General features: G+C 41.1%; 1 protein-coding gene across 1 annotated transcript in view; it reads right to left on the minus strand.

Moving 5' to 3' along the window:
• CDC73 (cell division cycle 73) overlaps positions 1–14,072 on the minus strand; it is a 140,550-nt gene that overhangs the window by 113,297 nt on the left and 13,181 nt on the right. Inside the window, exon 5 of the mRNA XM_053693840.1 lies at positions 13,992–14,044. Within this exon, the coding sequence (XP_053549815.1) occupies positions 13,992–14,044 (53 nt within the window). The remainder of the gene's footprint in view (positions 1–13,991; positions 14,045–14,072) is intronic.

Consider the following 14,072-nt stretch of genomic DNA (forward strand, 5'->3'; position numbering starts at 1 on the left):
ATTTATTTGTTATTTTTGTAAAATAAATATTTAGTACAATATGTACCTTTTCGATTGCGACTCCTCCCATGCAATATTTCCTCATTCAGCATTTGTGACGTAGCGAGCGGTCCCACCCGCTCTCTACGTCTTTCCCAAGCTTGTGCACGATATTTCAAAGTAACTGCGCATGGGTATTTACCCACCCAAAGCGCATGCGTCCGTTCCTTTCTATCAAATTTGCAGCAGGAACCGGAATACGCATGCGCGGCTCATGAACGAGCAGGAGATAGAAAGGACGCTACGGACTAGTTTACGCATGCGCATATTTAGAATATGACGTTGCGAGAAAGGGGCTGGACGCCACGGAGTAAACAGCCATTGGAGACTGTCATATTACTAGGCTGTCAATCAAGTTATTTAAAATGGCGGACCGACAGAATAAGTGTACCGGAGCATGAATATAAAAAAGGTAGAAAAATAATATTAATAAGATTTATAAAAAAAATGATGAATGAAAGTCTAGGTCATTTTGAATTCACTGTAGAACGGCGTGAGTGAGTCACCTGAACTTGACCTTCACTTTAAATATCGCCTTCCTTATCTCCAACCCCAGTCATTCGCCCCAAAGTAAAAGGAGAGAAAGGAAGCAACAAGGTGCAGAGGTGCCTAAGGTTTATAACATGACAAAAACCCGTCTTAAAAAAAACAGGGCGGGCCATAGACTTACCTGTCAAGAAAGAAACAGGTAAGAATACATTTCGTTTTCTAATGACAGTGAGTCCACGGATCATCTAATTACTATTGGGAATCAATACCCAAGCTAGAGGACACAGATGATAAAGGACGGACAAGACAGGGAACCTAAACAGAAGGCACCACTGCTTGAATAATCTTTCTCCCAAAAGAAGCCTCAGCCAAGGCAAAAGTATCAAATTTATAGAATTTTGAAAGTGTGAAGAGGGGACCACTCAGGAGCTCCAGACAAGAAATCAAATCCTGCCAGGGTATGTAAACTTATGAGTACAACTGTAAAAGTAGTTGGCTTTTCAAAAATAAGCGATTTAGAAGATATTGATAAAAGAAAGTTACCCTATTTTGGTTTCTCCTTACATATCCAGTGAAGCATATCAGGTACCTTTACAATTACTTAAATATTTGACGACGACGCACCTTTGTTGTCTACACTTAAGTACTGCTTTATCCTATGCGAACACTTCCCAAGTCCCTCTGTCTTGTAGTGTAGTGACTGCTAAGACCGACTTTAAATACCATTAACACCTGCCTGGCGTTAAGATGTTCCATGCCATCCTAAGTGCGCTGGGCTTTAGCGCCATTAGGACGTCATGGAACATCCTAGCCGTTTAGATGTCCTGAAGCTATAGCCGCTTCCTAAACAAGATCGCAGACTGGAGGGCGTGCCTAGCTTCATAGGCACTCCCTTCCCCCCCCCCCCCCCCCGACACAATCCCATTATTGAAATCCCGCAATCGCATGAACTACCGCATTATTTCAATTTTGCAAATCTGTTCCACAGAAGCTTCGTTTTTGAATGCCCAGGAAGAAGAAACAGCCCTCGTAGAAAGAGCCATGACCCTCTCAGGAGGCTGCTGTCCAGCAGTTTCATAGGCCAAGCAAATGATACTCTTCAGCCACAAGGAAAGAAGTAGCCGTAGCTTTCTGTCCCTTACGTTTCCCAGAGAAAACCACAAACTTGGCAAAAAAACTGGCAAAAATCCATAGTCACCTGTAAATAGAATTTTAACGCACGCACCACGTCTAGGTTGTGCAGCAGACGTTCCTTATGAGAAAATGGGTTAGGAAATAAAGGAAAAACAATCTCCTGATTAATGTTCCTATCCGAAACCACTTTAGGGAGAAACCCTAACTTAGTACGCAAAACTACATTATCTGAATGAAAAATAAAGGTAAGGAGACTCATACTGTAACGCCGAGAGCTCTGAGACTCTATGAGCAGATGAAATAGCAACAAGAAACAAAACCTTCCAAAATAATTTAATATCTAAGGAATGCATAGGCTCAAAACAGAGCCTGCTGAAGAACCTTAAGAACAAGGTTAAGGTTCCAGGGAGGAGTAACAGGTTTGAACACAGGCCTGACAAAACGATTACACGTCTGGTACATCCGCCAGACGTTTATGTAACAAAATAGACAAGGCAGATTTGACCTTTCAAAGAACTTGCCGATAAACCCTTTTCCAAACCCTCTTGGAGAAAAGACAGAATTCTAGGAATCTGAACTCTACTCCAAGGAGTAGCCTCTGGATTCACAACAAAACAGATATTTACGCCATATCTTGTAGTAGATCTTCCTGGTAACAGGCTTACAAGCCTGAATCATGGTCTCTATGACCAACTCAGAAAAACCACGCTTAGATAAAATTAAAGGGACACTGTACCCAAAAAATTTATTTTGCGATTCAGATTGAGCATGAAATTTTAAGCAAATTTCAAATTTTCTCCTATTATCAAATTTTCTTCATTCTCTTGGTATCTTTATTTGAAATGCAAGAATGTAAGTTTAGATGCCGGCCCATTTTTGGTGAACAACCTGGGTTGTCCTTGCTGATGGGTGGATAAATTCATCCACCAATAAAAAAAGTGCTGTCCAGAGTACTGAAACCAAAAAAAGGCTTAGATGCCTTTTTCAAATAATGATAGCAAGAGAACGAAGAAAAATAGGAGTAAATTAGAAAGTTGCATACTCTTTCTGAATTACAAAAGAAAAAATTTGGGTTCAGTGTCCCTTTAAGTGTTCAATCTCCAAGCAGTCAGATTCAGAGAAACGAGATTTGGATAAAGGAAGGGCCCTTGAAGTAGAAGGTCCTTCCTCAGTGGAAGTCTCAAAGGTGGGAGGATGACGACATCTCCACTAGGTCTGCATACCAGATCCTGCAAGGCCACGCCGATGCAATGAGGATCCCCAATGCCCTCTCCTGTTTGATTCGAGCAATGACCCGAGAAAGGAGAGTGAACAAAGAAAATAGGTATGCGAGACTGAAATTCCAAGGGACCGCCAAAGTATCTATCAGTACAGCCTGAAAATCCCTCGACCCATACCTCAGGAGCTTGGCATTCTGACGAGATGCCATGAGATCCAGTTCCGGCTGTCCCCATTTGAGAATCAGGCTGGAAAACACTTCCGGATGGAGTTCCCACTCCCCCAGGTTAAAGGTCTGTCTGCTCAGAAAATTTGCTTCCCAATTGTCCACTCTTGGAATGTGGATCGCAGACAGCAGTTGTGGGTCTCCGCCCACTGAATAATTTTGGCTACCTCTGTCATGGCCAAGGAACTCAGAGTTCCTCCCTGATGGTTGATGTAAGCCACTGAAGTTCTGCTGTCTGACTGGAACCTGATAAGCTAACTGAGGCCAGGCCAGAAGAGCATTGAAGATTGCACTCAGCTCCAGAAAGTTTATGGGGAAAACAGACTCCTCCCGAGTCCATGTACCCTGAGCCTTTAGAGCCCCAGACTGGCGTCCGTTGTCACAATCACCCAGGTGGGTCTGCGGAAGCAAGTTCCCTGGGAGAGATGATCCTGAGACAACCACCAAAGAAGAGAATCTCTTGTTGCCTGATCCAGATATACTCGCAGAGACAGATCCGCATAATCCCTGTTCCACTGCCTGAGCATGCATAACTACAGAGGTCTGAGGTGTAAACAGGCAAACAGAATGATGTCCATGGCAGCTACCATCAGACCGATCACCTCCATACATTTAGCCACCGACGGCCAAGGAGAGGACTGAAGCGCCAGACAAGAATCGAAAATCTTTGATTTTCTGACCTCTGTTAGAAATACTTTCATCGATACGGAATCTATTATGGTTCCCAAGAACACTACCCTTGTAGCTGGAATTAAGGAACTCTTTCCCAAATTCACCTTCCATCCGTGAGAGCTCAGGAAGGATAACATCTGTGTGGGAGTTTGCTTGTTGAAAAGGATGGCGCCAGAACCAGAATGTCGTCCAGATAAGGCGCCACTGCAATGCCCCGCAACCGGAGCACCGCCAACAGGGATCCCAGGACTTTTGAAAAAAATTCTGGGAGCTATGGCAAGGCCAAATGGAAAAGCCACTAACTGGAAGTCTTTGTCTAGAAATATGAACCTCAGAAACTTGTGATTATCCATGTGGATGGGAACATGCAGGTACGCATCCATTAAATCTACTGTTGTCATAAATTGACTCTCTTGAACCAAGGAAGAATGGAACAAAGTTTCCATCTTGAAGGACGGTACTCTGAGGAACTTGTTTAGACTTGAGATCTAGAATTGGTCTGAAAGTTCCCTCTTTTTTGGGAACCACAGATTGGAGTAAAATCCTAGAGCCTGTTCCTGCATTGGAACAGGAAATATCACTTCCAGGTCGGAAAGTTCTTGAACACACAGTGTAAGAACGCCTCTCTATCTGGTCTATAGATAATCTTGAGAGCAGAAACCTGCCCATGGGAGGAAAGGTTTAAAACTCGTTTTAATCCCTGGGACACGATGTCCAACACCCAGGGATCCTGAACATCCCGAACCCAAGCCTGAGCAAAGAATTAAAGTCTTCCCCCCACAAGATCCGGTACTGGATCAGGGGCAGACCCTTCATACTGACTGAGTCATTAGCTGGCTTCTTAGATTGCTTTCCCTTGTTCCACGACTGGTTGGACCTACAGGAAGGCTTGGACTGTTCCTGCTTTGTAGAGGGAGAGGAAGGCTTACCCTTGATGTTACGAAAGGAACAAAAATTACTCTGATGTCCCTTTTGCTTATTCCTCTTATCCCGAGGGAGGAAATGACCCTTTCCTCCCGTAATGTCAGAAAATCTCAGCCAAGCCCGGCCCAAACAAGGTCTTACCCTTGTAGGGAATCGCTAAAAGCTTAGACGACACATCCACAGACCAGGATTTCAACCATAAGGCTCTGCGGGCCAGTACGGCAAACCCAGAAATTTTTGCTTCTAGCTTAATAACCTGTAGGGAAGCATCCATAATAAATGAATTGGCCAATTTAAGGGCCTTGATCCTATCCTGGATCTCGTCAAGGGGGGAGTGTCTGTCTGAATAGAATCAGACAACGCAACAAACCAGTATGCTGCCGCACTAGTGACGGTAGTAATACACACCTCAGGTTGCCATTGTAAAACCTTGTGAACATACATCTTTGAGCAATCCCTCCAACTTATCCATAGGATCCTTAAAGGAACAACTATCCTTTATGCGAATAGTGGTTCTCTTAGCTAAAGTGGAAATTGCCCCTTCCACCTTGGGGAGAGACTGCCAAGACTCCTTGATAGAGTCAGCAATAGGAAAAATCTTTATAAAAATAGGGGATAGAGAAAAACATAATTTATGTAAGAACTTACCTGATAAATTCATTTCTTTCATATTAACAAGAGTCCATGAGCTAGTGACGTATGAGATATACATTCCTACCAGGAGGGGCAAAGTTTCCCAAACCTTAAAATGCCTATAAATACACCCCTCACCACACCCACAAATCAGTTTAACGAATAGCCAAGAAGTGGGGTGATAAGAAAAAGTGCGAAGCATATAAAATAAGGAATTGGAATAATTGTGCTTTATACAAAAAAATCATAACCACCACAAAAAAGGGTGGGCCTCATGGACTCTTGTTAATATGAAAGAAATGAATTTATCAGGTAAGTTCTTACATAAATTATGTTTTCTTTCATGTAATTAACAAGAGTCCATGAGCTAGTGACGTATGGGATAATGACTACCCAAGATGTGGATCTTTCCACACAAGAGTCACTAGAGAGGGAGGGATAAAATAAAGACAGCCAATTCCTGCTGAAAATAATCCACACCCAAAATAAAGTTTAACAAAAAACATAAGCAGAAGATTCAAACTGAAACCGCTGCCTGAAGAACTTTTCTACCAAAAACTGCTTCAGAAGAAGAAAACACATCAAAATGGTAGAATTTAGTAAAAGTATGCAAAGAGGACCAAGTTGCTGCTTTGCAGATCTGGTCAACCGAAGCTTCATTCCTAAACGCCCAGGAAGTAGATACTGACCTAGTAGAATGAGCTGTAATTCTCTGAGGCGGAATTTTACCCGACTCAACATAGGCAAGATGAATTAAAGATTTCAACCAAGATGCCAAAGAAATGGCAGAAGCTTTCTGGCCTTTCCTAGAACCGGAAAAGATAACAAATAGACTAGAAGTCTTACGGAAAGATTTCGTAGCTTCAACATAATATTTCAAAGCTCTAACAACATCCAAAGAATGCAATGATTTCTCCTTAGAATTCTTAGGATTAGGACATAATGAAGGAACCACAATTTCTCTACTAATGTTGTTGGAATTCACAACTTTAGGTAAAAATTCAAAAGAAGTTCGCAACACCGCCTTATCCTGATGAAAAATCAGAAAAGGAGACTCACACGAAAGAGCAGATAATTCAGAAACTCTTCTAGCAGAAGAGATGGCCAAAAGGAACAAAACTTTCCAAGAAAGTAATTTAATGTCCAATGAATGCATAGGTTCAAACGGAGGAGCTTGAAGAGCTCCCAGAACCAAAATCAAACTCCAAGGAGGAGAAATTGACTTAATGACAGGTTTTATACGAACCAAAGCTTGTACAAAACAATGAATATCAGGAAGAATAGCAATCTTTCTGTGAAAAAGAACAGAAAGAGCGGAGATTTGTCCTTTCAAAGAACTTGCGGACAAACCCTTATCTAAACCATCCTGAAGAAACTGTAAAATTCTCGGTATTCTAAAAGAATGCCAAGAAAAATGATGAGAAAGACACCAAGAAATATAAGTCTTCCAGACTCTATAATATATCTCTCGAGATACGAGCCTGTAACATAGTATTAATCACGGAGTCAGAGAAACCTCTATGACCAAGAATCAAGCGTTCAATCTCCATACCTTTAGATTTAAGGATTTCAGATCCGGATGGAAAAAAGGACCTTGTGACAGAAGGTCTGGTCTTAACGGAAGAGTCCATGGTTGGCAAGATGCCATCCGGACAAGATCCGCATACCAAAACCTGTGAGGCCATGCCGGAGCTATTAGCAGAACAAACGAGCATTCCCTCAGAATCTTGGAGATTACTCTTGGAAGAAGAACTAGAGGCGGAAAGATATAGGCAGGATGATACTTCCAAGGAAGTGATAATGCATCCACTGCCTCCGCCTGAGGATCCCGGGATCTGGACAGATACCTGGGAAGTTTCTTGTTTAGATGAGAGGCCATCAGATCTATCTCTGGGAGCCCCCACATTTGAACAATCTGAAGAAATACCTCTGGGTGAAGAGACCATTCGCCCGGATGCAACGTTTGGCGACTGAGATAATCCGCTTCCCAATTGTCTACACCTGGGATATGAACCGCAGAGATTAGACAGGAGCTGGATTCTGCCCAAACCAAAATTCGAGATACTTCTTTCATAGCCAGAGGACTGTGAGTCCCTCCTTGATGATTGATGTATGCCACAGTTGTGACATTGTCTGTCTGAAAACAAATGAACGATTCTCTCTTCAGAAGAGGCCAAAACTGAAGAGCTCTGAAAACTGCACGGAGTTCCAAGATATTGATCGGTAATCTCACCTCCTGAGATTCCCAAACTCCTTGTGCCGTCAGAGATCCCCACACAGCTCCCCAACCTGTGAGACTTGCATCTGTTGAAATTACAGTCCAGGTCGGAAGAACAAAAGAAGCCCCCTGAATTAAACGAAGGTGATCTGTCCACCACGTTAGAGAGTGTCGAACAATCGGTTTTAAAGATATTAATTGATATATCTTCGTGTAATCCCTGCACCATTGGTTCAGCATACAGAGCTGAAGAGGTCGCATGTGAAAACGAGCAAAGGGGATCGCGTCCGATGCAGCAGTCATAAGACCTAGAATTTCCATGCATAAGGCTACCGAAGGGAATGATTGAGACTGAAGGTTTCGACAGGCTGTAATCAATTTTAGACGTCTCTTGTCTGTTAAAGACAGAGTCATGGACACTGAATCTATCTGGAAACCCAGAAAGGTTACCCTTGTTTGAGGAATCAAAGAACTTTTTGGTAAATTGATCCTCCAACCATGATCTTGAAGAAACAACACAAGTCGATTCGTATGAGACTCTGCTAAATGTAAAGACTGAGCAAGTACCAAGATATCGTCCAAATAAGGAAATACCACAATACCCTGTTCTCTGATTACAGACAGAAGGGCACCGAGAATCTTTGTGAAAATTCTTGGAGCTGTAGCAAGGCCAAACGGTAGAGCCACAAATTGGTAATGCTTGTCTAGAAAAGAGAATCTCAGGAACTGATAATGATCTGGATGAATCGGAATATGCAGATATGCATCCTGTAAATCTATTGTGGACATATAATTCCCTTGCTGAACAAAAGGCAATATAGTCCTTACAGTTACCATCTTGAACGTTGGTATCCTTACATAACGATTCAATAATTTTAGATCCAGAACTGGTCTGAAGGAATTCTCCTTCTTTGGTACAATGAAGAGATTTGAATAAAACCCCATCCCCTGTTCCGGAACTGGAACTGGCATAATTACTCCAGCCAACTCTAGATCTGAAACACAATTCAGAAATGCTTGAGCTTTCACTGGATTTACTGGGACATGGGAAAGAAAAAATCTCTTTGCAGGAGGTCTCATCTTGAAACCAATTCTGTACCCTTCTGAAACAATGTTCTGAATCCAAAGATTGTGAACAGAATTGATCCAAATTTCTTTGAAAAAACGTAACCTGCCCCCTACCAGCTGAACTGGAATGAGGGCCGTACCTTCATGTGAACTTAGAAGCAGGCTTTGCCTTTCTAGCAGGCTTGGATTTATTCCAGACTGGAGATGGTTTCCAAACTGAAACTGCTCCTGAGGACGAAGGATCAGGCTTTTGTTCTTTGTTGAAACGAAAGGAACGAAAACGATTGTTAGCCCTGTTTTTACCTTTAGACTTTTTATCCTGTGGTAAAAAAGTTCCTTTCCCACCAGTAACAGTTGAAATAATAGAATCCAACTGAGAACCAAATAATTTGTTTCCCTGGAAAGAAATGGAAAGTAGAGTTGATTTAGAAGCCATATCAGCATTCCAGGTCTTAAGCCATAAAGCTCTTCTGGCTAAGATAGCCAGAGACATAAACCTAACATCAACTCTAATAATATCAAAAATGGCATCACAGATGAAATTATTAGCATGCTGGAGAAGAATAATAATATCATGAGAATCACGATTTGTTACTTGTTGCGCTAGAGTTTCCAACCAAAAAGTTGAAGCTGCAGCAACATCAGCCAATGATATAGCAGGTCTAAGAAGATTACCTGAACATAGATAAGCTTTTCTTAGAAAAGATTCAATTTTTCTATCTAAAGGATCCTTAAACGAGGTACCATCTGACGTAGGAATGGTAGTACGTTTAGCAAGGGTAGAAATAGCCCCATCAACTTTAGGGATTTTGTCCCAAAATTCTAACCTGTCAGGCGGAACAGGATATAATTGCTTAAAACGTTTAGAAGGAGTAAATGAATTACCCAATTTATCCCATTCCTTAGAAATTACTGCAGAAATAGCATTAGGAACAGGAAAGACTTCTGGAATAACCGCAGGAGCTTTAAAAACCTTATCCAAACGTATAGAATTAGTATCAAGAGGACTAGAATCCTCTATTTCTAAAGCAATTAGTACTTCTTTAAGTAAAGAGCGAATAAATTCCATCTTAAATAAATATGAAGATTTATCAGCATCAATCTCTGAGACAGAATCCTCTGAACCAGAAGAGTCCAAAGAATCAGAATGATGGTGTTCATTTAAAAATTCATCTGTAGAGAGAGAAGATTTAAAAGACTTTTTACGTTTACTAGAAGGAGAAATAACAGACAAAGCCTTCTTTATGGATTCAGAAACAAAATCTCTTATGTTATCAGGAACATTCTGCACCTTAGATGTTGAGGGAACTGCAACAGGCAATGGTACATCACTAAAGGAAATATTATCTGCTTTAACAAGTTTGTCATGACAATTATTACAAACAGCTGGAGGAATAGCTACCAAAAGTTTACAGCAGATACACTTAGCTTTGGTAGATCCAGCAGGCAGTGGTTTTCCTGTAGTATCTTCTGGCTCAGATGCAACGTGAGACATCTTGCAATATGTAAGAGAAAAAACAACATATAAAGCAAAATAGATCAAATTCCTTATAAGACAGTTTCAGGAATGGGAAAAAAATGCCAAACATCAAGCTTCTAGCAACCAGAAGCAAATGAAAAATGAGACTGAAATAATGTGGAGACAAAAGCGACGCCCATATTTTTTGGCGCCAAATAAGACGCCCACATTATTTGGCGCCTAAATGCTTTTGGCGCCAAAAATGACGCCACATCCGGAACGCCGACATCTTTGGCGCAAAATAACGTCAAAAATGACGCAACTTCCGGCGACACGTATGACGCCGGAAACGGAAAAGAATTTTTGCGCCAAAAAAGTCCGCGCCAAGAATGACGCAATAAAATGAAGCATTTTCAGCCCCCGCGAGCCTAACAGCCCACAGGGAAAAAAGTCAAATTTTTGAGGTAAGAAAAAATATGATAATTTAAAGCATAATCCCAAATATGAAACTGACTGTCTGGAAATAAGGAAAGTTGAACATTCTGAGTCAAGGCAAATAAATGTTTGAATACATATATTTAGAACTTTATAAATAAAGTGCCCAACCATAGCTTAGAGTGTCACAGAAAATAAGACTTACTTACCCCAGGACACTCATCTACATGTTTGTAGAAAGCCAAACCAGTACTGAAACGAGAATCAGTAGAGGAAATGGTAAATATAAGAGTATATCGTCGATCTGAAAAGGGAGGTAAGAGATGAATCTCTACGACCGATAACAGAGAACCTTATGAAATAGATCCCGTAGAAGGAGATCACTGCATTCAATAGGCAATACTCTCTTCACATCCCTCTGACATTCACTGCACGCTGAGAGGAAAACCGGGCTCCAACTTGCTGCGGAGCGCATATCAACGTAGAATCTAGCACAAACTTACTTCACCACCTCCCTTGGAGGCAAAGTTTGTAAAACTGATTTGTGGGTGTGGTGAGGGGTGTATTTATAGGCATTTTAAGGTTTGGGAAACTTTGCCCCTCCTGGTAGGAATGTATATCTCATACGTCACTAGCTCATGGACTCTTGTTAATTACATGAAAGAAAAGGAATACATGGGAGGCGCAGTGAGGATTGTACCCCACAAGTTCCCATTGCTTAAAAGTCATCACTGCTCTACTGAAGAGACTGGCATGGACTACTGCTAAACCGCAGGACAAAGCTTGCACTGCTGAAAAATAACAATCTTGCTTGAAGAATCTTCTTCCAAACATCTAAACTTTACCACCTCCTTGCTCTTAACGTAGGCAAAGAGAATGACTGGGGTTGGAGGGAAGAGGTGTGATATTTAACAGCTTTGCTGTGGTGCTCTTTGCCGCCTTCTGCTGTGCAGGAGTGGTATTCCCAATAGTAATTAGATGATCCGTGGACTCACCATGCCATTAGAAAGAAACCAACTATTTTTTAAAAACTACCCTCCGCCAACAAAGTGCAGACTTTTATTGGTTATAATGACTAATCCATTGAGTCAGTAACAATGCCCACAATTTATTTTGCGCATGTGCTTTTTTTTTTTTATCCCCAAGCAATTCTCAACCGTGGGCGTTGTTAGATAATAGAAGCAAATTTTAATATTTACCACATTATTTCATGCTAGTATCGGATAAACATTGAATCAGCATTATAACCAATAAAAGCTAGTGCTTTGCGGGTGGAGGTTATTAAAAAAAATATACAGTTGTGCTCATAAGTTTACATACCCTGGCAGAATTTATGATTTCTTGGCCATTTTTCAGAGAATATGAATGATAACACAAAAACTTTTCTTTCACTCATGGTTAGTGTTTGGCTAAAGCCATTTAATATCAATCGACTGTTTACTCTTTTTAAATCATAAACTACCCAAATGACCCTGATCAAAAAAAAGTTAACATACCCCAGTTCTTAATACAGTGTATTGCCCCCTTTAAAATCAATGACAGCTTGAAGTCTTTTGTGGTATCTGTGGATGATGCTCTTTATCTTCTCAGATGGTAAAGCTGCCCATTCTTCCTGGCAAAAAGCCTCCAGTTCCTGTAAATTCTTGGGCTGTCTTGCATAAACTGCACGTTTGAGATCTCCCCAGAGTCGCTCAATGATATTAAGGTCAGGAGACTGAGATGGCCCCTCTAGAACCTTCACTTTATTCTGCTCTAGACAATGACAGGTCTACTTGGCCTTGTGTTTAGGATCAGTGTCATGTTGGAATGTCCAAGTACGTCCCATGCGCAGCTAGTGACTGCAAATTTTCCTCCAGTATTTTTTGATAACATACTGCATTCATCTTGCCATCAATTCTGACCAAAATTTCCTGTGCCTTTGTAGCTCACACCCCCCCCCAAAACATCAGTGATCCACCTCCGTGTTTGACAGTAGGAATGGTGTATCTATCATAGGCCTTGTTGACTCCTCTCCAAATGTAGCATTTATGGTTGTGACCAAAAAGCTCAATTTTGGTCTCATCACTCCAAATGACTGTGCCAGAAGGTTTGAGGCTTGTCTCTGTGCTGTTTTGCGTATTGTAAGAGGGATACTTTGTGGCATTTGCATAGTAATGGCTTTCTTCTGGGGACTCGACCACGAAGCCCATCTTTCTTCAAGTGCCTCATTATCTTACATCTTAAAGCAGCCACACCACATATTTTCAGAGTCCTGTATTTCACCTGAAGTTATTTATGGGTTTTTCTTTACATCCTGTACAATTTTCCTGGCAGTTGTGGCTGAAATTTTAATTTGTCTACCTGACCGTGGTTTGGTTTCAACAGAACCCCTAATTTTTCACTTCTTGATTAAGAGTTTGAACACTGCTGATTGGCATTCTCATATCTTTTTATATCCCTTTCCTGTTTTATACAGTTCAACTACCTTTTCCTGCAGATCCTTTGACAATTCTTTTGCTTTCCCTGTGACTCAGAATCATCAGTGCAGCACTGGATAAAAGATGCAGGGTCTGTCAGGAGTCCAGAAACTCATTGACCTTTTATACATACACACACTAATTACAAGCAAACAGATAACAGGTGACGATGGTTACCTTTAATAGCCATTCAAACCCCTTTGTGTCAACTTGTGTTTATGTTATCAAGCCAAAATCACCAGGGTATGTAAACTTTTGATCAGGGTCATTTGGTTAGTTTCTGTTGTCATTATGATTTAAAAAGAGTAAACACAGTTGATTGATAATAAATGGCTTCAGTCAAACACTAACCATGAGTGAAAGAAAAGTTTGTGTGCTATCATTCATTATCTCTGAAAAACGGCCAAGAAATCAAATTCTGCCAGGGTATGTAAACTTAAGAGCACAACTGTAAAAGTAGTTGTCTTTTCAAAAATATGCGATTTAGAAGATATTGATAAATGAAAGTTACCCTATTTTGGTTTCTCCTTACATATCCAGTGAAGCATATCAGGTACCTTTACAATCACTTTAAATATTTGTTGACGACGCACCTTTGTTGTCTACACTTAAATACTGCTTTATCCTATGCGAACACTACCCAAGTCCCTCTGTCTTGTATAGTGTAGTGACTGCTAAGACAAACTTTAAATACCATTAACACCTGCTTGGCGTTAAGACATTCCATGCCTTCTTAAGTGCACTGGGCTTTAGCGCCATTAGGACGGCATGAAACATCCTAGCCGTTTAGCTGTCCTAAAGCTATAGCCGCTTTCTAAACAAGATCGCGGACTGGAGGGCGTGCCTAGATTCATAGGCACCCCCCCCGACACGATCCCATTATTGAAATCCCGCAATTGCATGAACGACCGCGTTTATTTCAATTTTTACTTGTTTACATTGGCAGGAAAGGGTTAAACAAAACCTCAAAGATTTTATTAAATAAAGGAAATAAAGCACCAAAGAATAAAAAGAACTTACCTCTACCCTTGGTTTCTTGGTCTCTGCCAAGTTTTCATCTGCTGCTCTTTTCACTACAAATGGGAACATTAACAGAATTAT

The sequence above is a fragment of the Bombina bombina genome, chromosome 10, assembly GCF_027579735.1.
Source record: "Bombina bombina isolate aBomBom1 chromosome 10, aBomBom1.pri, whole genome shotgun sequence".
NCBI lineage: Eukaryota > Metazoa > Chordata > Amphibia > Anura > Bombinatoridae > Bombina > Bombina bombina.